Here is a 25479-nt window from a genome sequence, read left to right as displayed (position 1 = left end):
CCATTCACATTCTTTTAACTCTCCTAAACTTTATATAAGTATTGAAAAATTTAACCACCCTAGAGATAAAAGGAAAAACAATATTGAAAACAAGAAAAAACACTTGCTTATACTCTATATATCCGATACAAATATTGGCTGATTAAAAGTAAATCATCTATTATCTTTAAAATAAGAAATCTAGCCCCAAGGTTTATGTTGATTACGTGATAAACATCAGAACCCTTTTAATAAAGCAAAACGTGATAGGAATGGTTTTAAATCCAATTAACTTTGCAAGAGAAGACTCGAGGGTCTGCTCAAAATGCCACGTCTCTGTTACACCGTCTTAGTTACTCCTGATCAATTTTCTTGATTGTTGAGGCGTTACTAGATTTCTTAAATACTTCGTTAAGAATCAAAATATATATGCAATAGATGTCTGAGGAATTATAATGCAAACAATTTTATTTACATACTAATTTAGTTTTAAAATAATTTATGTATTAATTTGCCTAGTTTATTGTTCTTTAAAATATTTGTTTTTGAGGGCATTCGATTATTCTATAAGTCGTACAAGTTGTAAATTGAACATATATTCCAATTTATATACTTTAAATAACACACATATGCGACAGTCAAATGTCACTTTTGAGTAGGACCATATCTAATGCCTGATTGTTCACGGAAGTACTACAATTAATATTCATCATATTTTCAATGTTATCATGCTGTAGTAAGTTTCAACCTTGGACGTCTACATTTTTATACGTTTCATTCGTAAGAATGTCTGTAGATTGTTAAGTTATTCGCAGTGTAAAAATGATAAAGTTTACTAATTGTTTAAGGGAAAGTAGTACCATTGTATTAAAGCAGATTTGTTTTTTTCAGGAGATACATTGATACTAAGTCTATATAAAAAATGTATTATCACAGTTTAATGAGGGTACGATAAGCGGACCCGGTTTTTCATATCGAAGAAAGTAATCATCGATGCCTAATATTCGTATCTCAAATCCTAGACTATTAATCGATATAAAAGTATCTATAAGTCCTCAACAACAATCATATGGTTTAAATTAAAATATGAATCTAATATTTACAGTGATCAAACAAATTATTATAACCAAAATTAGGAAAACGGAAAGACGACTATATATGCTCCTCTCACAGTTACAGTTGTTTCTTTCCCACAAATTTCACATAATGGGTTTTTCGGTACGAGTCCAACGTGTTGAAGGCCACGGAAAACATGTCTTATCTTTCAAAGCAATGTCGTGTAGTCTTCTAAAATTGACTGTAATTTTTAATAATCAAATGTTACTTAGGTAAAATAGAAATATTACATTATGTGTATTACTTGAAAGTGTTTCCAGCTGTTGATATAGATTATTTAACTTAATTTTTCAAAATAATTAATGAGTGTCGAATGATTATACCGATGGTTATTATTAAGTAATATCGTTTGCCAATTGCGATATAAAAAACCGGGTCCGCCTATGGTAACCTACCCGTTTAATGTTCTGATAAATTGCCTAGTTAAGATCGGTTTAATCTTAATGCTGAAAATGTTCAAACACATGTATTTAAATGATTTTTTGCCTCCAATATAGTTTTAATTTTTATAATTTGACACAAACACTTATTTACTGTGTTGCTTTATTTTTACACAAGAATATTACTTTGTAGCATCACGTACATTTTGGGTTGATCCTTAGTTCAAAATGAGTATTTTTTTGTTCTTTATAATTTAATGATAACTTTTTTCAGCAAACCACCCTTTGATGATATCTCCTCCAAACGAACACCTATAATAACACTTTAAAAGTGTGTTTATAGAGTTTTGTTTACGTTGGTTTGTGTCATGGAAACCTGTTAAGAGCAACGTAGGGGAAAGGCTGGTGGTAAACAAATAACAAACAGTATACGATTTTCCTCTGTTTAAGCTTAGTATGGCTAAACAATAGCACCATAGCGTTAAATTTCAGCCATAATATGGATAGAACCTAAACATCGGTGTATAAAAACATTTACCATAACATGTTTTCTTTAAACATGTACAAAACTGTTATTAAGTTAAAATGAGAAAAGAGAAAAACTAAATTTACATCTACTGACAACGTCCTTTGAAGTAACGAAGTTACTTCCTTCAAGTGCTGCCAAACACTCAACACTGTGACAATGTCAGGAATAATTTCATTTATTCCAAGGTCTTCTTCATTTAACACTTTTTCTGAAACGAGTTACCGTGCAGAGGTAAAGACATTTAATTTATAAAATAACATGAAAATTAAATGCCAACCATTATTTGAAGAAGTATAAGTTAAAGTAATTAATAACTTCCATACTAAAAATTGGGTGTTTTTAATGTTACTATTCAGATGTAGCCTATTCTTGTACTCAAATTTAAATAATTTACCAAGCAGTGTGTTTGTTCACAAAATATATCCACGCTGAATGTTCACTTATCATATATCATAAAGAAAATTTATTCTATTGATTTTTTTTATCATTCTTAATTAACGTGTCTGTCTTGGTATTTCTATGAGTTGCGAAGATTTCGCAGCGCGCCATAACATGCTTTTAGTCAGCACAACAGCAAGTCTCGATACTTTGTACACACAATGCGCGTGCACAAGTGCATCTATTATTATTTTCTTATCTTTCTGCCCATACAACCTTGCTGTCACGTAATAGGTAATGAGGTGCTTTAGAAACATTCCTAGCCGCTTAAATGGTGTTGAAATGCCTCATTATGTTGATAGCAAAAAAGTTTTATGAGTAAAAGAAACGACTTCTCAACTCTTAGTTCATTAGACGAGTTCCATTTAAATGATAATAGTACTATCACTCTTCTAGAAAGTAATATAACATTTGAGAGTTTACCTAGGATAAACAGCTTCATTTTCCATTCAACTGAACCATTCCCAATTCACTTAATTTACTTTCCTACTGCCAATAAATTTTCATTATCTTATAGTAAATTCTTCACCTGGTCACTCAGACGATTCAGGCATTTCATATCAAATTGCGTTTTTCTGTATATTTCAGTCAATAAGTCCTAGTTTAACAATAGACTTGTAGTATTTGGGACTTGGTACGGTAACTTGACATAGATTATCGTCGTATACAAGTCGTCCCTACAATTAGTCGTATACAAGTCGTCCCTACAATTAGGCAATAAATGAGGTATATTCGGAGTTTTCTTAATGTAACGAATGAATAAGTAGTACGTGAAAACTATGTGTTAAACACATACGGATAGTAAAGTAGATTGACATAGATTATCGTCGTATACAAGTCGTCCCTACAATTAGGCAATAAATTAGGTATATTCGGAGTTTTCTTAATGTAACGAATGAATAAGTAGTACGTGAAAACTATGTGTTAAACACATACGGATATTAAAGTAGATTGACATAGATTATCGTCGTATACAAGTCGTCCCTACAATTAGGCAATAAATTAGGTATATTCGGAGTTTTCTTAATGTAACGAATGAATAAGTAGTACGTGAAAACTATGTGTTAAAAAACATACGGATATTAAAGCAAGTTTTTTTTATCTTTAAAAAGTAATTTAAATTAATAAGTTAAATCTGTTCCTTGTAACTGTCTTAATTTACAAGGTATGTTTAATATTGGCTGAGAATGATCTTGTAAAACATTTATTTATGAAAACCAATCCTTTTGGTTTCTAAGTGTTATTAACCTCATGAAGTTATTCAGACGGACTGCAGCCTTTAAAAAGTTATTGTTAAACAGTTTTTTATGCCCTCTAGGAACTTTAGTTTAGAAAGTAGGAGACTTACACCAATGGAAATATTTCTCTGTTTTGCATTTTTTATGTGTGTTTATTAGTTGATTTAATAATGGTTACAAAACTGGAGTTATATATCTTTTTAGCTATGTAACTACTCGGTAAAGATATTTTGTTAAAATTTAGTTTATAAAACAATCATGCCTATTTAAACTTTAAAAGTCCATAAAAAATACCTGAATTTAAGGCTCCAACTCCTGATTACATTTTTTCCTATACGACTTGACACTAATTTATATAGAATTATATGGATTTAGAATATTTTGAAACAACATTTTGTTCAACCTATGTGAAGGCTCTAACACGGACGGGTCAAAGACTCTGAAGGGTACTGGGGCAGGGGTCTGGGGAGCCAGACCTAGGGTTAACTTAAGCTTTAGCCTATGTAAACTGGCAACTGTCTTTCAGGCTGAAGTTACAGCCCTTGCAGAATGTGCAAGAGTTAATGTGGAAAGGGGCTACAAAGGCAAAAACATCTACATTAACTCGGACAGCAGGGCTGCTCTGCAGGCCTTGGCCAATCATGACTGTAATTCGAAGACAGTCTGGGAATGCCATAAGGTCTTGGAATTGCTGGCGAAACCTAATAAAGTTATTCTAACTTGGGTGCCTGGACATAGAGGAATCACAGGAAATGAAGAGGCAGACAGTTGCGCTAACTTGGGAGCCAACTGTCCTCTTACCGGTCCTGAACCAACGTGTGGGGTCTCATATAACTTAGCACGTAGATCAGTTACCAAGTGGATGGCTAACAAACACCTACAACATTGGAGAAATACTGAGGGGAATGTACAAGCAAAGCGGATGCTCAAGGGACCATCAAGGAACATTGCAGCAGATGGCCTTAGAATGAGTAGAACGGAGATCAGAAAGGTGACTGGTTTTATTACAGGTCATTGGATATTCCGAAGTCACCTGAACAGAATAGGTATTCCAGTTCAGGAAACACTGTGCAGGAAATGTGGCGAGTCTGACGAAACAGCCAAGCACGTCATATTTGAATGTCCGGCATTACAGAGCAAACGCTCAAGATCCCTAGGTGTTCTTATGCATACGGAAGAGGGTTTGGAACAGGAAAGCATTGTTCAGAAGATCTCATGGTTTTGTAAAGGCCTGGGATTTGATACAGCTTAAACCTGGGAGAGGGTGCACAATAAGCCGGATGGCTGAGAGGCAACTACCAGTCCTAGTAAACCTGGCCCTCTGTAAAAAAAAACCTATGTAAACAACGTCCACACTGATTATGAAACATCATAAAATGGCGTATATAGTTGTGTGGAAAACGTGTATGGTCCGTGAGCATGGTCTAATTAGCTCAAAGTGAACGTAAAGTCTTGTTAACCAACTATCCTAAAAAATGCCTATACTAATGTTGGGTTAAATGCATGGATCATTAGGAATTCTTTACTTCAAAAATACTAATTATCCAGTTTACAAGTATTTCATAGAAATTTTATGCTGAAATAAAACAAATCCATTTATTTATAGACCGTATAGACTAGTCGTGTAGCGATCGGCTTCGTTTTTAGGGTTTTATTTCTATTGTCTAACAATTAACTTAATTCCAACTACATTTAAAAGAAAAAAGTCCTTTCTTAAATGTATTCCAACGAACCCTTTAATAATTCTATCTCAAAGGAGTTGGTTTTATCTGTTACTCTAAATAATAAATTACCAAATCCTTATCAGAACATTTTAGTCTTGTAAAATATACATAAACTCTCGTATACTGTCAAATATAAATCAGAAGATTTTAAGATTGGCCATAAGTAAATTTCATTAAACAAACATATAATTGTTTATAGCTTTATTATTACATTTAATAAAAAAATACCGGACTAATATTTTTCTTTAACATCAAGCATATACAACCATGTACAATAACATAATATGTATATTAGAAATCATAACTATTCTCCTCTAACATTGAGGGTGCATACAGTTATGCTTTTATGTATTGACCTTGAAATATGTTAACAAGGAAAATAATGTTATAATTGAATAACTGTGGGTTCAGCCTTTAGTTAGGAAGGACTATGAATACAATTGGTAGTTTTCACTCATGGGAAAGAATTAAAAATCTTACTTAAAAGACAGTAAATACCAAGTTTGCTTGAATGCTTACATGGGTTTGTTATTCCATTTATTTATAGAGGGGATAGGTAGAAGAATTAAGGAAAGAAACTTTAGAGCCTTTACTGTTTAATGTAGCAGAGATGATCGAGTTCAACACAGAGTGAAAGGACAGGTTACACACTCGGCCGTTAATCTTCCATTACCGTGTTTTGTACCCTTTTTGTCTCTTTTTTACTTCTGAATTTACGAGTGAAAAAAGTAAGTCATCAACAACAGAAATGAAAGGTTATGCACAATACACACACATTTTTATATGACCCACATGGGTAAGGGTTATGCATTGCAAAAATTGTGTTTCAGTATATGGTTCATAAGGATAACCCGGAAAAGCAGTGTTGATTTTTGATTTTATCAAACAGCTGACATATTAGATCTTTAACAAAACCAATCAAGACCGATGTGGAGTGCAACTAACAAGTGTTGCTAGAATATATTCTTACCTTCATCACGATGGCTTTTTATAGGGCAATCTGTAGTTATTTTTTAAATATGAACTTTAAAAATAAATCCACAGTATCAGAACTACTAAACTGTGTTTTCATTATGACATAAGTGTAAATAAGATAAGCCTTCGCACTTTCCTAACTAGATGAGGATTACGCCCTTTATCAATGTTAAAAATCTGATTTTGTACCATAGTCCAACCATCATATAATTCAGCAGTAGCCTAAGCATTGTACTTTTCGATCCATTTATTCCACCGTTGAACAGAAAGTATAGTTTAAATACAAGATTTGCAGCCTCTCTGCAAACTAGGTTTCTGATAGCCAAATAGCACATCTAGTAGTAGCCAAGGAAGAGGCGTGTAACTGAGAATTTTCAGCGTGTTCAGGTGATCTTAATTTCGTGAAATTTGCTTAAATAGTAAACAACTAAATTACTATCAAAAAACGGTTAATGTTTAACATAGTACGCGTTTTACTACGTGACCATCATATTCTAGAGGTGAACTGGTGAATGATTGCGCCCGCCATTTCTACCTCAGTACGACCATTCGGTGTAACTGTAGTTAACTCTATTCTGCAGAAGTAAACGGATCTCCTCCAGTGATGAACTTGTACACTGTAAATATCTTAGAAATATTACCTTTACTGACTTAGAAAAAGAACTAATTCAAGCCTCTTACCTGACCCGACATGACTTTTAAGTTCTAACACTGTATCGATTCCCAGTATTCCTTTATCTGACGTCTTCAATAAGTTTGGACATTGAATAAAAGGGCTGAGGTCAGTGAGACGTGGATCATAGTAAGCGCATAAATTTAGACACACTATTCATTGTGTTTGAAAGTAGTATGATTGATTGAGTTAAGCGTGGGATAGCATAAAGTATTACACAAGTTCTCAATCTTTAATAGTCAAAAGAACCCATACCGTTCTACTTCAAACTGGTAAATCAAATTAAAATTTCTCCCAACTATAATTCAACACAACATCCCCGTACCTATCCAGCTACGATTTTCAGCTCTGCAAAAATAGACAGATCTAGTTAGGACCATTGTGACAGGAAGTACTCCTAAATTAACAGTTAATTTTCAACTAGGCCAAAGGTTCCATACCGCTTAGCCCCAAACTAGTAAGTTACAGTACAAGCCTCACATGTTACATGACCCAACTAGTCAATTCTAAATTAGGCTAAGCTGGTCTAAGCCACGTTTTTATACAGGTAAATCACTGTGATAAATCTCAGGTTGTCAAATCTATTAAAACAGCCATTAACTTGTTTGATGGTATCAAGAATTATAATAAAATTGTCAAGTTTATTGCAAAATTATTTATTTAATGTTTTATTCTATCTACAATCTATATTTATCTTCCATCGGAGATATTTTTTAGACAAAAATTCACGAGAAAGTTATTGCTTACACATTTTATACTACTTTCAAGATAAGCCCAAACAAATTTTCATTTATTTCCATATACTTAATCTGTATTGTTACAGATAGCAACCAATAAAATTGGTATAATCATGTATACTATTAACATTTTAAAAATGTATATGATCGGTTTTTTATATTTATAGCATTACCAATTTTAATTACATTTTCATTCATGTTCTGTTCTCTTTGTTTTTAGAGAATGGATTGTATGACGTTTAGCCGCAGAGATATGTTATATGTTAGATTTTTTTTTTTTGAATGATGGTTTAAAGTTAAATGTATCACAGGTTTCAATATATGTACTTTGGTTAGGTAATTAAAGTTTTCACCTGAAAGTGACACTGCATATATTTTACGAGATCGAAAAGACAAATTGTAAATCCATTAAATCCCCAAAATTACCTATAACACTGTTATTCATAAATGACGTACCTTATATATTTCAATACATTATATTTATTGTAGCATTTTATTTAGCGCCTATTATCCTATATGATAAACTTAAGGTTTTAGAGACAAGATCTGCTCACTATAACATAATTATATTTGGCAACTGCACTCATTTCGACATAAAATTAATAAAAAGGCACTTACGATGAGGGAGGGAGGTGGGTAGGACACAACCAGAAGACAGAAGTGAGTTACATGTGACAAATAGTGTTTCCACAAAGCACAGACATCCGAATCCACTGTTCTGTGTCAATAATCTACCTCGGGCCCGCACAGCAGACCAATTCTACAACCTGACTGTCCGTCTGTTTGCTCTAAATTCACGAGATCTGCTCATTAATTCAATGAAAATTATCCTTCTTAACACATTATTTCTTGACATAAAACTTAATTTTCATACTTCCTTCTGACCTCCTATACAGTAACATGCAGTCTAATGCGTAAGTATTGTTACTAATTATTTATACAACCAATACAGCGTGGTCTTATGCCTGATTTTCTCGCATTGTGTACGTTGCAATGACACTGCATCTTACAATAATAAATTCTAATAGCGTCCCATTGATTGCAAAAGCCCACGAGCTATGCAGCTGTGATTTGTGCCCCAGAAGAAAGCCCCTTAGGGAAATGAAAGTATAGATAGATTGATAAAGACAAAAAATAAATTGCGAGGACAATACTGGAAAACCAGGGCTAGTACCGATTGGGTGAATTACAAGAGAATACGAAATGAACTGAACTGTATGGTGTGGAGGGCAAAGAAAGATCATAAACTGACTTCCAGTAAAGACCCTAAAGATTTCTTGAATCAGTGTGAACTGTTTGAATCAGTTTGATATGGTTAAGAACAAAGCTAATGACTTCTTACCAAGCCGTTTAAGTTTACATGAGATCAATAAATACTTTGTTGAAATGGGTAGTCATAACAGAGCTAGTCAAGCCGCTGTACATTCTTTCAAAAAGATGGAAAAAACCATTCAATAAGTAAGTTCTGTTTCTCAGCTGTAACAATAGAAGATGTAAAATAAGCAATGAATGACATAAAGTCAAGAGCAGTAGGCAGTGATCAAATATCAATTCAAATGATAAAAGCTGTGAGTCCGTACGCCCTGGGAGCTATTAGACATCTCATTAATGAATCTCTTGCTAGCGGAGTATTTCCCCAAGGCTGGAAAACAAGTATAGTTCGCCCTATCCCAAAGGTCGCTGCCCCGAAAAGTGTCCATCAATTAAGGCCCATCTCGATATAGCCAGCAGCTTCAAAGACTTAAAAAAATCATCACACGCCAAATAGAAAATTTTCTGAAGGAAGAGAACATCTTGCCAGAAATGCAATCAGGTTTCCGAAAAAACCACAGTGCTTGTACTGCCCTGGTAAATCTTTTCAGTGATCTATTAGACGCAAACGATAAAGGGAACTTTAGCATGCTGGTAATGCTAGACTTCTCCTAAGCATTTGACTCCATTGATTATTCAATGCTGATGACTAAGATGCACTTCTACGGATTTGGCGAAGAGGCAATCAAATGGGCGATACCGTATGTAAAACAGAGATCAGATCACAAGGCTAGCGAGTGTGACATCTATACCTCTGATCAAAACGCGGGGTGTACCTCAGGGTAGTTGTCTTGGACCCTTGCTGTTCAACCTGTACACATCTGACTTCCCCAGTTGTGTACAAAGCTGCATATCTCAATCTGGCTCTGCTGAAGAGGCCATAGCAAACATCAGTTCTGACCTTTCAAACATTTGTATATGTTCAGTAAACAATGGTCTCCAGTTGAACATAGGCAAGTGCTCTGTCATTCATGTAGACCGACACAATATGGTGCAGGCCCTCAGTGACAGAGATGCGGTGGTCAGAATCAGTGGTGAGGGCTTGGCTGTGAGCGACAAGGTGAAAACCCTCGGCATCGTTCTTGATAGCGACCTCACATTCTCTGATCATGTCACTGACACTATCCAACGTGCTTTGGGCAGGTTGAGGAGCCTGTATAGATTTATTAATTTACTACCGGAGTCTGCGAAGCTACAGCTCATGCGGTCTGTGATTTTCTCTGTTTTTGACTACTGCTATCCTGCCTATGGAAACAGTATCTCGAGGGAGGACATTGGAAGGATTCAAAAAATGCAAAACTCAGCCGTCCGTTTTGTATTCTGTCTAAAAAGGTTTGACCATGTGTCCTCTCATCGAGATGCGGCCAATATTTTGTGTATGGAGGTCTCCCAACGTAGCAGTCGCCAGGACAACCAGCTTCACTTCCCTAGAGTGAGGCTGGAAGTCGGTAGGAGGAGCTTTTTCTACTTCGACCCCAAATTGTACAATGACCTACCCGGTAGCTTGAAGAGTACAAATTCACTGTCTAGTTTTAGATCTAAATTAAAGGATTTTATGTTAACTACTTGTAAGTGACCGTTGCGTATTTTATCCTCACCAATTTAGCTTTAGATTATTAATGGATTGAATTAGAATAGCCAACCTTAGTATAAGTTCTTAATGTTAAGTTTGACTTGAGTTGCTCTGTAAAGTCGCCTGGGAAATCAGGTTGCGTCTGGGTGTGACCTGTTCTTCGATGGACTTCACCAGGTTCGCCGGCAGGCCTTCTCTCTTCTTTCTTGACAAACAAGGGATGGACGCTAATCTCACGAGGCTGCAAAGAAGTTCTTTAACAGTACGTTGACTACCTATCAGAATGAACGGACACACACGAATGAAGACTTACTTAACAGCCCCGAGCTCCATCAGCTGATCGACATCCATATTCCACAGAAAACTCGCCTGACACAGACTTTTAGCAGACATCACTATCACACTGTGTATGCCTACTACAGCACAGTCCCTCGTCTTATGCGCTTGAGAAATGGATCTCAACTGGAGTTCTTTGGAATGACCCACCAGACTTTCAGGAGGCAAGCCCTCTCGCTTCCATCTGAGTCTAATCAATTTACTTTCTAAGTCGTTATATTATATTATTGTTTATAGTGTTGTATACCTTATCTTCTATATTTTGTTATTATTATTAGATTCGATTACCTTATATAGTCTATTAATGTTATTTATTACCACGAGTTTACTGGTTGCTTTATGTTAATGTACGTTAGCGTTGTTTCATTGTTACAGTTATGTTTGCTATTATTGTTAATACTGTTATTGTTATATAAATGATTTTCCTAGTATTAACACTATTTATTGAACCACTGTTTCAGTACTAAGTTTGCTTATTGATTTGGCTTATAGCTACACATGTTGGTTGGCGTGTTTGCAACATGTTATTGTATTGTTCCTTATTTATACTTTTGTATTTTTTCTATAATATATATTGTTATCTTAATATCCTTATATGTAAAATGGTATATTGCCGTTAATAAATAAATAAAGCAGTTTGTACTCAGAGACGCTCTAAATACAAGGCATTGTTATGTGTTTATTTATTTTTAATATTTATTCCACTTAGCGATCATGAATGGAAAAAATGTAGATAAAATGTTGGATTAAACAGTGGAGCCTACGTTAGCTCCAAATATTTCATATCCCTCAGTAACGTAGAGGTGAATCAAAGTGTCATTTTTTACAAGATTACACCCATCATTCCAAAACTGGGATGTTCAATGGCTCAATGCAACAATGATGATTAGTTTAGGTTCTGGGTATAATTGTGGATCACACAGTAATCTGACAATCCTCAATTAGGCCAAAGTGTTTCCATCAGCTTTGTACCATTCTGATAAATCACAGATCACTGATCACTTGTTGCAATATCCTACTAGGCTAGATTGACATTTAAGCCCTTGAAATAAAGATAAAAATATATTGAACAGTGTCTCAATTCTCAGTTTGGTTATAGAGTTCCACCTACTCAGTTTCGCACTCTCAAAATTATTTCTCCATAACCAATTACTAGTTGCAATTTAAATATTTTAACAATAGGTTTCTTAATTGTTTTTCATCTCGATAAAATAAATACCTTGAACCTCTTACACGTTCATTCGTAAATCGCAGTCTGACCCATCACATGCTACATGCTACAAAATCTTACCTGTTCTGTAAGTGAGATTTTATTAGAACAAGATTCATTGGCTTATACAAAGGGGTGGTAGAGGGATCAACGAAGACGTCAATTCTCGTTCAAATAGTCATGTTTTATTTGTTCCACCTCACACTGATAAATCGCAGTTGGCTTTTTAATCCATACAAGATCCCTGCAATCCATTACGTGAAATTTCAATGTACTAATATAGCAATGGCAATTGTACTAAGGCTTGGTTAGAGGGAATGAATCAATCTGTTATTTCCCATTGAAGATAACCAGGTAAGTCCTGAAAAAGGAAAGATTACACTGTAAACCATCAATCCTTAGTTAGTCTAAAATGGCCCCTACCGTTCCAGCTATATTAATAACTGTTGTGCTTTTTACTTGCTAAGCGGTTACACCAATCCTATAGTTGTGACTTTCAATACAAATTGAAGAGTTACATGAGTAACACCTAGTGGATTCTTAAATGGATTACACAGTAAGCAGTTAACCCTCGATTGTTGTAAAGTATCCTCTTCCGTTACCTATTACGCAAATTGTATGTTCCCTTATTCCAGATCTCACCAGTGCAATAACTGTGGCTGTTATAGTTTTAGTAGAATCTTCAATAAGCGTCAATTTCAAATTGTGCTGAACTATTTCTTAATTTCCCTAGTGTGGCAATGCAGAAATAATAAATAATAATTTGGTATGTAAATATAGACCACAAAATAACGAATGAACTATATTAGGTTAAACTATCTCATACCATTTCAACTCCATTGTAGATACACTGTCATCCATTTCCGGAATCTCACTCGTATAGTATTAGTTATTTTTAATACTTCAGTGACAGTTGTATACAATGTGATCAAGGTACTAGTACGTATAACGGAGAATTACACAGTTTTAAGTTTCTTTCAACTCACGCAAATGAATAATAGTTCTAACCATCTTGTACTTCAAGATCGCAGCAGTCCACATTCCATAGTATTCAATGATTCAACAATGTATGTATGATTGGATAAAGTCTTGGGTAGAAGCGTGGATTGCCTAATCAGCTCTCGATCCTAAATCAGGTTAAAGTGTTTATTTCTTTCCCACCTTAAAGAGAAAATTCAGAGCTATACGCTTTCCTTGTATCAATATCTCATAAGTATTCTAGTTGCTATGTTAAATTTTTGAAAGGAATGAAGATGGTTTGATGAGGTCTTGGGCAGTAGACTTAATTATTCAGTAAACCGTTGGTCCTCAATTAGGCCAAAGTTTCCATTCCATTCTCTAACAGATAGGTCACTGTTACACGTTTTTCTTCTTCCAGGATTATATGGGTATACTAACTGCAACATTTACTATTTCAATTAAATGAAAATGACTTGATAAGGTAGATAGAATATTAAATTATTCTATAAGTTATCAATCCTCTCAATTAGGCTATCACTTTCCCTCCATCCCATATCAAAAAAATAAACCACAGCTAGAGTTCACTTGTTCTAAGCTAATATTATGCTAGCCATCATTTTATTAGATATACTTCGTAGAAGTATGCCAATTGCAATAGGTCTCATGACAGACTATCCCAAAGATATTTTGAATTTTCTCCGTTCATGACTTCCAAAATCTGAAGCTATATAATTCTAAAATTTATATATATATATAATGTGAATGTTGAGGTGAATAGTTGAACTGATTAGGATTAGTTAGGACTAAACTCAACATTCACATAGAATCGATTCTCCACCATAGTTACGTTTCGTGTAGAAAACTCGATTGCTCCGTCGTACATTGGGAACATATATTTGGCCTAAATTATACCTCTTCACCTGGATTTCACTTGTCTTCGATTTCGAAACGGTGTAAAGAGTTTGATTTGAACTTCTTCGTCGCCGACTTTTTTTTGGATCTGTTAAGATTGAAATGTTACTCCGGATTTCGGGAGTCAAGTTTGTAACAGCATCACACTCCAGACATTGTATTGATGGGAAGGTCAACTGGAGCAAAACTCTAACATTCACAGTATTGAGGCTTGTTGTACCATCCATATTGTGCAAATTAAACATCTAAAGTAATAATTTATCTAAAATTTGACTTTATATATGACAGCCACATGTAAAACCTTTCTTCCAACTGAGCCGGAAGGAACATTTTGTTCGGAATAAGAAATTCATCCCATTCCATACCATACATATACTTCACAAGCATTTTTCTCTGTTTCAATATCGTACTACTGTTCCAAATTCAATGAAATCTGAATATTTGTATATATCCTTGGGAAATGTGCATAACTGAATAAGCTGTCAACTTTAAATAACTCAAAGTGCTACCTCATAAACAATTTCCTGATATAAATATTCCATCATTATTCAATTTGGCATGTTCAATTTTTCAATGAAATCAACCTGATCTGACAAGGTTATTTCAAGGTTATGATTTAGGCAGAAGACTCATTTACTCAGTAAGACTTTAATCCTCAATAAGATCACAATTTTCCATCGACCTATCTCACTCTGATAAATGACAGTTACATTGTTCTCATTTTTTCAATAGCCTACCAGTATTCTAGATTCCGTGTTCTATGTTTTAATAGAGCGAGTTTGATTTTATACAGCTGTGGGTAAAAGGGTGGATCACTCAGTAAGCCGTCAATCCCCAATTAGGCTAAACGCTTCCTTCCGCTTCGCCTCAACACTGATAAATAACAGTTACCTACATTTTCCTCCTTGTTTCAATATCCTAGCAGTATTCTAGATTCCGTGCTTCGAAGTTTCAATGGAGCGAGGATGGTATGATAAAGTCTTAGGTAGAAGGTTGGATCACTCAGTAAGGCCGTCAATCCCCAATTAGGCTAAAACGCTTCCTTTCCGCTTCGCCTCAACACTGATAAATAACAGTTACGTTTTCCTCCTTCTTTCAATATTCTAGCAGTATTCTAGATTCCGTGCTCGAAGTTTCAATGGAGCGAGGATGGTATGATAAAGCCGTGGGTAGGAGACTGGATCACTCAATAAGCCGTCAATCCTCAATTAGCCTAAAACGCTTCTTTCCGCTTCGCTTCACACTGATAAATAACAGTTACGTTTTCCTCCTTGTTTCAATATCCTACCAGTATTCTAGATTCCGTGTTCGATGTTTCAATGGAACGAGGATGATTTGATAAAGCCGTGGGTAGAAGGGTGGATCACTCAGTAAGCCGTCAATCCTCAATTAGGCTAAAATGTTTCCTTCCGCTTGGCCTCACACTGATAAATCACTGTTACACGCCTCACTTATTACAAGATCCTACCAGTCCGTCAGCTCTGTTACAAATAATCTTTTTTCCTTTGACGTTTTAAAAGCTAGAATTGTTATACATATTTATCAAACAACTTTTATTCTTACTTTTGGTTTTCATATTATTTATGCCCCAATATATTATTTACTTTAGACACAAATTAAAGCAATCTGAATGCATTTCAGCCAAGTAGTTTGTTTTATATTCTACTTTATACTTACTTTATACTTTAAATGTTTATTAAAGTGTAAAGGTATATAGATATATATTTATCAACTTACTGTAATCTCAATCTCATTCAAATAATTTGCTCTAGTTTTTAAAATATGACAATAATAAAAAAAAAACGGTTGATATTGTATTTTTAAAGAGATCTTTTATTCCTTTTCACTTTAAATAATAAGGAAAAGAGCGTTGTTAGGGTATGTAATGTTTATTATACATCTTATTCGAAATATTATTGCACAGTATGCTTTAGGTTTCCATTTATACGAGAATCGAAAATTCCACATTTTTAAATAATCGTAGCCGTGTTCTTTTCAGTTTATGCTATAAACAAAGTTCAGACATACACATTTCTCCAACAAAATCAATCTGTTGTTAGGCATTTTTATTAGCATATGATTTGTAATTATTTGAAATTACATTCAGCTTAATTAATGCCTAAAATATTGTCTTTTATCTAACTAATTATCATTTAACTCTTTGGTAAAATGATTAACTACGAGTCTATTACTATAAGTATTCCAGTTTTTATTTATTACAATAAATTAATTAAAAGTTTTACTGTAGCGAGATGTCTTAGTTATTTTCCAGTAGTTTAATAGATGGTTAAGGGCCAGAATCCTTTCTTATAAAACTGTAGGCACAACCCGTTCGTTAGATTTTTAACTTAATTCTACATAAAGAACTTTAATTAGAGGATTAGGTTCAAAAGCTGTAATAGATACAGTTTGACTTCTGAGAAAACGATATTTATTCAAAGATAGAGACCAAACGGATTGGTTTGTTTGGGTTGAACTCAATGTAAGAAGTTTAATTCATGATCATCTTGCAGTAAACCCTACTAGCTTATTGTTCTTTTCAAAAATGTTAAATGTGTAACAAGTTTTAATTAAAAAATATGCTTTGATCTAATTAGCACTATGATATGTTCTAGCAATTTTGATCAAACTACTTCATTTATAGTATTGAGGCTATGTTGATTCAAACAACGTAACAGGGCTGGACTACACTTTCTAGGGTTGTCAATCAATATTGAAACGATAAAAAGATGTTAATTTCTTGTAAAAGTTTGTACATTTTGTCACTACTCTTATTCCAATATTTAAGACTGTGCTACAGTTACCTATAATGTAATATAATTATAATACTAATGCACTTTAATATTATCACATACTTTTATTATTCCAGACCCGTACCCCAACCCAATCGGTCAACTGACATGCTGTAGTGACAATATCGACACAGTCACAGTCATGGAGGACGAGGACTTACAGCTGCAGGCCGATCTTACTACGACCATGGCGGACTACCCTGCGGCCACCCCCACGGACAACAGTTCTGCCAACCTGACGGACCCACTTGCCCCTGATCTGGACGACCTGAACATCGAACTGTTCCACGGATACTCCACAGCACTGCTCAGGTTCGCCTCCGCATGCTGTGTGCTCTTCATGCTGGTCGGCATCCCAGGCAATCTCATCACGATCATCGCGCTCTTCAGGTGCAAAAAGGTAATCTGTTACTACGAAAATCATAGTCATATGTGCTGTAGCACCATAATTACTTGCAGTATTATATTATAATGCATTAGTTTGCTTTACATTATTTCCTCCATAACTTGTACTATTATACGTATATAAATATTTGTGTATCACAGTTTCAGTTCAAAACTAAAAATAAATCTTTGAAATAGCACACCGGTTTCAAAAATCGAAGTTCATAACTAATTAAAAAAAAAAAAAAAAAAAAAAAAAAAAAAAAAACAGGTAACAGGTTAAAATAATGATATTATATGTGTTTATGTGGCAGATTAGTTATGCACTCCAGGAGAAGATCGGATTGAAGATCAAGAAACGTACTGCTACTGATTACAAAATTTAGTTTTACTGAGCGATGGTAAATATCCAAACATATTCCGTCACAATTCTTCCGAAGTCAAAAAATACATGAGAGAGAATGTAAGTTTGGTTATAACATAGTAGTCAAAACTTGATGAATAGCCAGTATGTATTATTTTTTTACCAATAGCTACTCGGCTTACATTGTAAGTTGTAAAATATATTTTCATTTGTTTTTGTTGATACGAATCTCTAAAAAAGGTATATAAAAGGTTCTTTCGTAATAACTTACATCTAATAAACAATTCATGTTTTCAAGCAATAAATGGCACGTAACAAAATAACGTATTAAATAATATAACTATTATTCCTCACATTTAGTAGATAAAAATAAAAATACTTAATTGATGTATTGATTTTACTATTTTTTTTATTATTAAAACTTGTTTGCTACTCTGATTTAAATCTGAAATATAATTAGTTTGATAGAATCGTAGGAAATTTTTACAAGACGTATCATCAATAAAAAATGAGTATTCAATTAAAAATATATATTAAATATAAGAATACTATTTAAAAACGTATGAGTGCAACAAGTTTTGAATAAAGTATCAAACTATCATATTAACTTACTAATAGTTCAAATTGGAAAGTGTATTTTTTTAATAAGACAACACTGAACATATAAGAACCAAGTAGCGTTTAAAACAAATCAGGACATACGTTTATTCAATACAACAATATATTGAGTTTATAATAAAATATATAATAAACTCTATGAAATATATAAGAGTAATTGGGGCCAAAAGCTATGAGTTAGGTTTCAGTACAGACTTCCTCAAACAATATATTCAGCACATGACGTTTAATGTACTGAACTGCTGGTACCAGGTTTGTCCTACTGAATGCCTATAAAGCTTTAAACAGTCCTTTGATAGAAAATCGGTGTTTACTCTTTCATTGAAAAGTAATCAATCAACCACTTCTAAGCTTAAAAGATAAATGAGGATACGTTGATGTTGATGTAGCAAGGGAATCCAGCCATCATAAATATATTTTAAATGTTACATCAGTATATGCTGAACATTTATTTATTTACTTTAAACATTTAAATATTGTTAGTGAGGGTTTTGTTTGAATATCCTCACGCAACGCACATTTTATCATTTCCGAAGTTACTTATTTATTGTGTTATGCGGAACTGACCGGTAGAAGTAACTACTATATCAATTCTTTATCCAAAAAGATTTATATTTTCTATAAATTTATACATAGTTTTGTAACATGTTGTACATTTCATATGTTACAATGATCACTGACTTCTAAATATTAAAGTAATAAATATGTATACATTTTCTTTATTATCGTTTGTATTAATTTCAATAATTAAGTATTTATCATTTTCAATACAATCTCGTATTTCAGAAGTAATTACTTCGTTTTAATTGTCATTATGTTCCAAAAATAAAATTAAATAAGATATATAAATGCATTAGTAGTATCGTAGATTTATTCAATCCAATCCATAGTCGCCCAAAAGAATGTCACTTCAATAAGTAGCGACAGTAAACCTCTCACTAGCACACCTGGTTAGCTCTAAACGGAGAAAGGCCCTGCATGACATGAAATGGCTGCAATAGTCCTATCCCTAGCGGCTACAGAGCGAGCAAGCGTGAGGCTTCATTACCTGACGCGAAAGAAAGTTTTTTCCTCTTGCAAAACATACATCCGTATCCCCCCAAAAGAAGTATTCACTTCAAAAATGACTTTTAGAAGGTTAATATAATGTGAAATGTTCTAAATTTATAATATTTTTAGTATATTGGATAAATGCTGACATTTTAAGTATTTTATTTAAGATTAATGTCATTAGTTTGAAGTATACATTTTAAACTAGCCAAAATTTTATATATGAAGATGCAGGTATGTTTGAATTGTTCATCTACTCTCACAGTACTACTCATATAAAAAACAAACTAGAGTAGCCTCTTAATAATATTTACAAACAATTCAGACCAGAGATGTATTAGATTTCCAGAGTTTATTTGAAAAATACGTTTAAATTACATAATATAATGTATTTTTTACTTAAAAAGCCACTTATTACCATAAATAATATGTACTGTAGAGTCTTTAAATAAAAAAGTTAGCATATGGCAGGAATGTTATTCTTTCTCTGAAACATTTAGGGCTGAAGCGATAACTTATGCACAAATGTTTTTCGGTAAAAGCTTCCAAAATGTCCACTTTTGTAGGCATTATACATCTGGTGACCAAGATTGAAATCACTGACAACTTTTAGAAACCTTTGTTTACAAGGCTCAACTGTTGATTCATACAAAAATAGAAATAAAATGCTGACTCCAATAGCAGGTAATATTTCAAATCACAAATAAAGTCACAGTACATTAAAACCTCTTTTTGTCACAATCACTAACTATACAGTACAAAATGTATTCACTTAATACAATACAAATACTAACCACAATAAATTACGAACATCACAATAAGCATAAGCATACAATTATCAACAACATATTTTACAAAATTTCTCTATTATAATATTCAAAACGGGGAAACAATTAATTTAAATACACTATACTTATGAGCTGGGAATGTATTGACAGCTTTGATGACACCCTGCCTTTTTCTACTGGCCGGATTAATGGGGGACTGGACTGGCGCAGGGCCGAACTAAAGAGGGACTACTTTACGTTTCTTATAAGTGATTATTCTATTGAAATTAAAACTTGAGAAGTAAAGAGGAGATCATATTTTATATCCTTAAGAGTTACCTTCATATAGAATATGTGTTAGAAAGTATTAAGAATTGTTATGAGGAGAGCAAAATTACCAATTTTGTCACAACCAAAATAAAAACGGAAGAGTATAAACACTTTTATAGAACATTACATAAAGTTTTGCAATTAACCTTCGTTGATAAGGAACTAATCTATTTCTTAATGGAATGCAAATAAAGCATAACCGATTCTTTTTGTTTTCGAATTGCTATAAATAAAATAACACGTTCTTTACCCTGATGTATTGATAACATAATTACAAACATTTCACCTCTACAAATCAGAAGCGATTGGTTCTTTCCCTTTCAGAGTTTTTTGAAAGCTAATCCTGAGAGATTCTGTGACCTAGTCTTGGCTACTGGTTGGCAACTCATCTTCATAGAAGAGAGCATTGATGTAAAATTTTCTTCATTTATGGCAATCCTAATGGCCTCGTTTAATAGTGGATTCTCATTAGTTTTATCATTAAACATACAAAAACGTAACCTCTAAGGGCTGAAACGTTAAGTATTACAAGTTAGAGAAGACCTAAGAGACTCTTATACTCCAGGTTGATTACCCAGTTAACATTCTTTGGGATATTTATAAACAAAAAAGGTAGGTTATAAAAAAGTTATCACAAGGCTACATCAACGTCGGCTGAAAGTCATACAAATGTCAGTAATAAAACTGTTTGGCAGGATGTATTTAACTATTCTGGGAGATGCAACAAAATTCAGTGATTGAAGATTAATAAATATTTAACCCAGCCACACAACATTTCTTAATGTTCTTAACAGACATTTTTTAATTGTTTCCAAAGTTTCTCAAAATATAAGTAACTACTTTTCTTCAACGCAGTTATTCTGTCTTCTTTACACCAGTCTCAGACATTTAAACTGTTTATTTAATATCAAAGTCGAGCTATGACATTGATATTTATGATATGTATCCGGCGATAGAAAAACAAGAACCGGCACCCTTAGAATTGCCATTTACTGCCTTACTTAATCATTTATTATCCCAGACTAAAGTTCCCTCGTGTATGGGACTTTACAAAGTTATACCTGTATTTAAGAAGGAATCTTAGAAGAAGACTTTCTAGAAAATTGTTGATCGATATTTATTGTTTCAATATTAAATAGAATTTATGAACCTATGAACCCATTATTTATGACTGACGGTTTGATTTTATTGAGAAACATATTAAGCTTAGATCACAACTCAACTCGGATTTTTAAGGAATGTATCTGCTACCGATGCCATGAAAGGCATCTTTGTTGCTGCACCCACAGCTCTGGATCAGGAGGAATGCACGACTGGGATCTTTGCGATCTGAATGGAGCTTTTGATAGTGTGGACCATCAACTTATTCTACAATAAATGGAGAACTACGGTGTATAGAGGAGTTTCACAAGCGTTTGACTCCTACCTCTCTAGTAAAAAACAAAGTGTCAAGGGGATAAATTCCTTGAGGAAATCCTGCTGTAGGTTTCTTCCTATAACCTTTAGCGTTCTAGTAGACTCTTTTGTAGGCCTTAATCTGTTTCTGCTATATGGAAATTATTTCAAAACTAATCACACTTAAGGATTACTCGGTGAACTACGCCGATGATACAAGTTTTTTGTGCTAGCAAAGTCTACTCCATTACTTGTGACTGTGCTACAGGCAGTTTGAATCTAAACGTAGATATAACAAGCATGCTCTATTTTCGACCACTTATAACTTCAACTGAGATACTACACTTTACCACTGTATATAATGTTGCTGTGGGTTAAAAATCTAATTTGTTCCGTATCTTTGGGATGAACATGTATCGTGACCTTAATGGGAAAAATCTCATTGGTCAGCTTGTGAAAAATTAAACAGTTGCATATTTTCTTAAATATCATATTTATCTCTTTTATTTTTATTAAGTATATTCTTACAATGGGATGATGAGGTAATTTTTCCACTGGTATCGTATGGTATTCTATTCTGGGAAAATTCATTTTTATTCTCTTTCAACCGAGTTTTTAGACTGATGTGAGGCTGATTTGTCTCAGGAGCCGGGAGAGTCGCCGAGAAGTATTCCCACGTGAACATCTCCTTACCCTTACCCTTACATCTGTTACCCATTTAAAATGTGTTCATTTAAAAACCCTTGTTGTCTATTCCAGTACTTAAACTTTATTCCACACGATTCAAAACCACCATTTGATTTGTCAGGTCAAAATAAGTAAAAATGTTATATAAAGTGTAGTTCTTAGAAATGAAAGTACATTCCAAATTTTCACTCTACAGATGAAATTTGTCTCTAGATATCCACATAATACATTCAAATTTATGGTGATTACATTGCGTTTCATATCAGTGTTTAAAATAATAAAAGTCTTCATGACCATTCACCAAAAAAGATTGTTGTATGTGTTGGGATAATTAAGGTAAATAGGATAATTACGATTTATCCTGCTAAATTCTTGGTGCCATCGTAGTAACCCATGAGACTTGTTCTCATAGATTGAAATGTCCCATCATCGAACTCAGTGCTTTCCATTTAAAAATAAAGCTTAGTGAAAACTTTAAAATCTATAGGTCAATTTGCTTTCAAGATAATGTACGGACAGACAGACAGAAATTAAAGTTTTCCAACCTTTTGAGTGATAGGTTTCCCTAAAACTCAGCCAGTCATGCAATAATTGGAAAAACTGCGTGCATAGAAAGATATGATGTGGGTACATAAAAGACACCACTAAACTGACGTCAATGTTTTTTTCCAACCAGATTGGAAACATGGTGCCCATCTGAACAGGAAGTGAATACACAATTTCTGTTTAGGTAGAAGTGACGTGATCTTAAACTGTGGATGAGGTATTCAGGGAAGGAGCTGAATATTTATGAGATTTAAGTGAGGGAAATTGATAAGTATTTTGAGGTGGAAATGTCGCCTTATTTTTTTAATGAAAGCAACAAAACTTTATATAAAAATAATGAAGCTATAACTATATGTAGCTTTTGGTAAAAAATGCATAAATTTCATTAGTGCATAATTTATTCAGCACTCAATGATATAAATACATTTTAGTTTAAGCACAAAATTAATAAACCGTTGTAACGTAACCCCGTGTAAATCATTCTGTGATATACTGAAATAAACGTTAAGTCTTGATCAATAACCAAACTGTAAAGCACTGTTTCGACAAATATTTCAAACAACGAGTAGGATGTAATTACAACTAAGCAATTTTCATATATACAACGAAGCAGACATTTGCTAAATTCAAGAAAACGTTGAAAATATTACTAATTTTAGAGTGTGAGAACTGTAGGAGGACAAAAACATTTGGTAAGCTAAAAGGAAGGCAAGAGGTACGATAGCGGCTGTCACATAAACTTGAAGCTGTCTTAACTGCGCGGGGAGGTTGAGCCAGGTCCAACGTTCCTGGCGCTTTCTTTACTTTGTGGCCAAGAAACTGCTTCTACTTAATTTTACAGTAAAAGTTAAATCAAGTACCTGACTAAACTTGTGCTTTCTAAGTTTAAACAGTATCTTAACTCGAAATAAATGCACTGTCTATTAAGAACCAATGCTAATAATGTTCAACGTATTTATGGGAATATCATATGACTGTCAACATTTTTTCACTATATAATATGATGTTGCTGGATTAATTGATATCACGATATGGACAAAGGACGGCAGTATGCGACACATTTCCAACCCGATCGTTCTTCTGAGATATGATACAGGTAAGAGGAATTCTCAGTAGCGGCTCTTTGATCATTTCAAAATACGTATATGGATAAAGGAACACTTGATTCTCTTCGTGAGCATCAAAGCATTGAAGGCCAACGTCCTGACCTCAGTCTGGTGGAGAGTCCTTTTTGTCACTCTACCCTGTAAGGGCCGAGTGTTTTCATCCTTTTCGGAGAACTAACAAATTGCGAGCTCCTCACATCTCCCGCTTCCCTTCATTATTCATATTAGTTGTATTTAGAAGTTCGATATAACAACAAAACTTTTCCATAATATTCAGGAATTTGAGTTTGTTTAGATTATACTGCATCTTTTTGGACATAAACTACAAAATATGTTATAGTTTTCTTTAAAATTGATTAAACTTTGTTGAAGACGATTGTTTGTTGTTTGATAATACATATATTAGGCTAATTCTATTTAAAAAGAAAAATATATCTTGAGACATGTAATTAAAATAACAAACAAGAAAGTGTATGTACATAAGATACATGTGTGCTACAAGGTAAGATAACTTGTAACATTATTTGAGTTTGTTTATATTATACTGCATTTTTTGGACATACACTAAAAAATATGTTATAATTTTCTTTGAATGATTAAAATTTGTTGAAGACGATTGTTTTTTGTTTGATATTAAATCTATTACGCTACTTCTATTTATAAAGAAAAATATATCTTGAGAGATGTAATTAAAATAACAAACAAGAAAGTATATTTACATAAGATACATGAGTGCTACAAGGTAAATTATAACTTGTAACATTATAGTGTACTGGTTAATTATTAGATGAATATTATCTTGAAAAAGTAAAGCCATAATTTTGATAACAATGACACACAAAACGGCAGCAAGCGATACGTCTCAAACCTGTAATTTGTTCTGAGATATGACTCTGGTGTGCACTAAATTAGGCATTTGATCGTTACAATAGGATATATTAGGTTTTATTTTTTTGTTATTTCTTTAACAGTGCCGTACTGTCATAATGGAGTTCTGAATTAGAAATAGGATCCATATACTATGAGAAAGTTTGTAAACTTTAAATTGGGAAATTATTTGCCTTCAGATACAATTTAATTCTAAATCTGTTTTTAAACCAGAGTATCATAATACTTAGAATTAACATTTCCAGAGTTAATTATCATAAAATCTAAATAATATTTTGGCTGTGAGGATTCCGTCAGATAACGATATACAACGCGCGTTCGTCGAGTTTCAATCGCAGCCTACTATTAAAGCTTTACTTACTTTAAAACATGTATCATATATCTTGCGATTATCATATAATATACTTCGTTATACTTCGCGGATATTCCGAATTATAAATATAGATAGTAACTTAGAAATG

General features: G+C 33.4%; 1 protein-coding gene across 1 annotated transcript in view; it reads left to right on the top strand.

Annotated features, from left to right (window-relative positions):
- The first annotated feature begins 16966 nt into the window (after positions 1 to 16966).
- Positions 16967 to 25479, top strand: part of LOC124357072 (G-protein coupled receptor moody) — a 56137-nt gene continuing 47624 nt past the window's right edge. Inside the window, exon 1 of the mRNA XM_046808483.1 lies at positions 16967 to 17283. Coding sequence (XP_046664439.1) covers positions 17026 to 17283 — 258 coding nt within the window. The 5' untranslated portion in view covers positions 16967 to 17025. The remainder of the gene's footprint in view (positions 17284 to 25479) is intronic.

The sequence above is a fragment of the Homalodisca vitripennis genome, chromosome 3 (genome assembly GCF_021130785.1).
Source record: "Homalodisca vitripennis isolate AUS2020 chromosome 3, UT_GWSS_2.1, whole genome shotgun sequence".
NCBI lineage: Eukaryota > Metazoa > Arthropoda > Insecta > Hemiptera > Cicadellidae > Homalodisca > Homalodisca vitripennis.
This window is presented reverse-complemented; position numbering and strand designations above follow the sequence as displayed.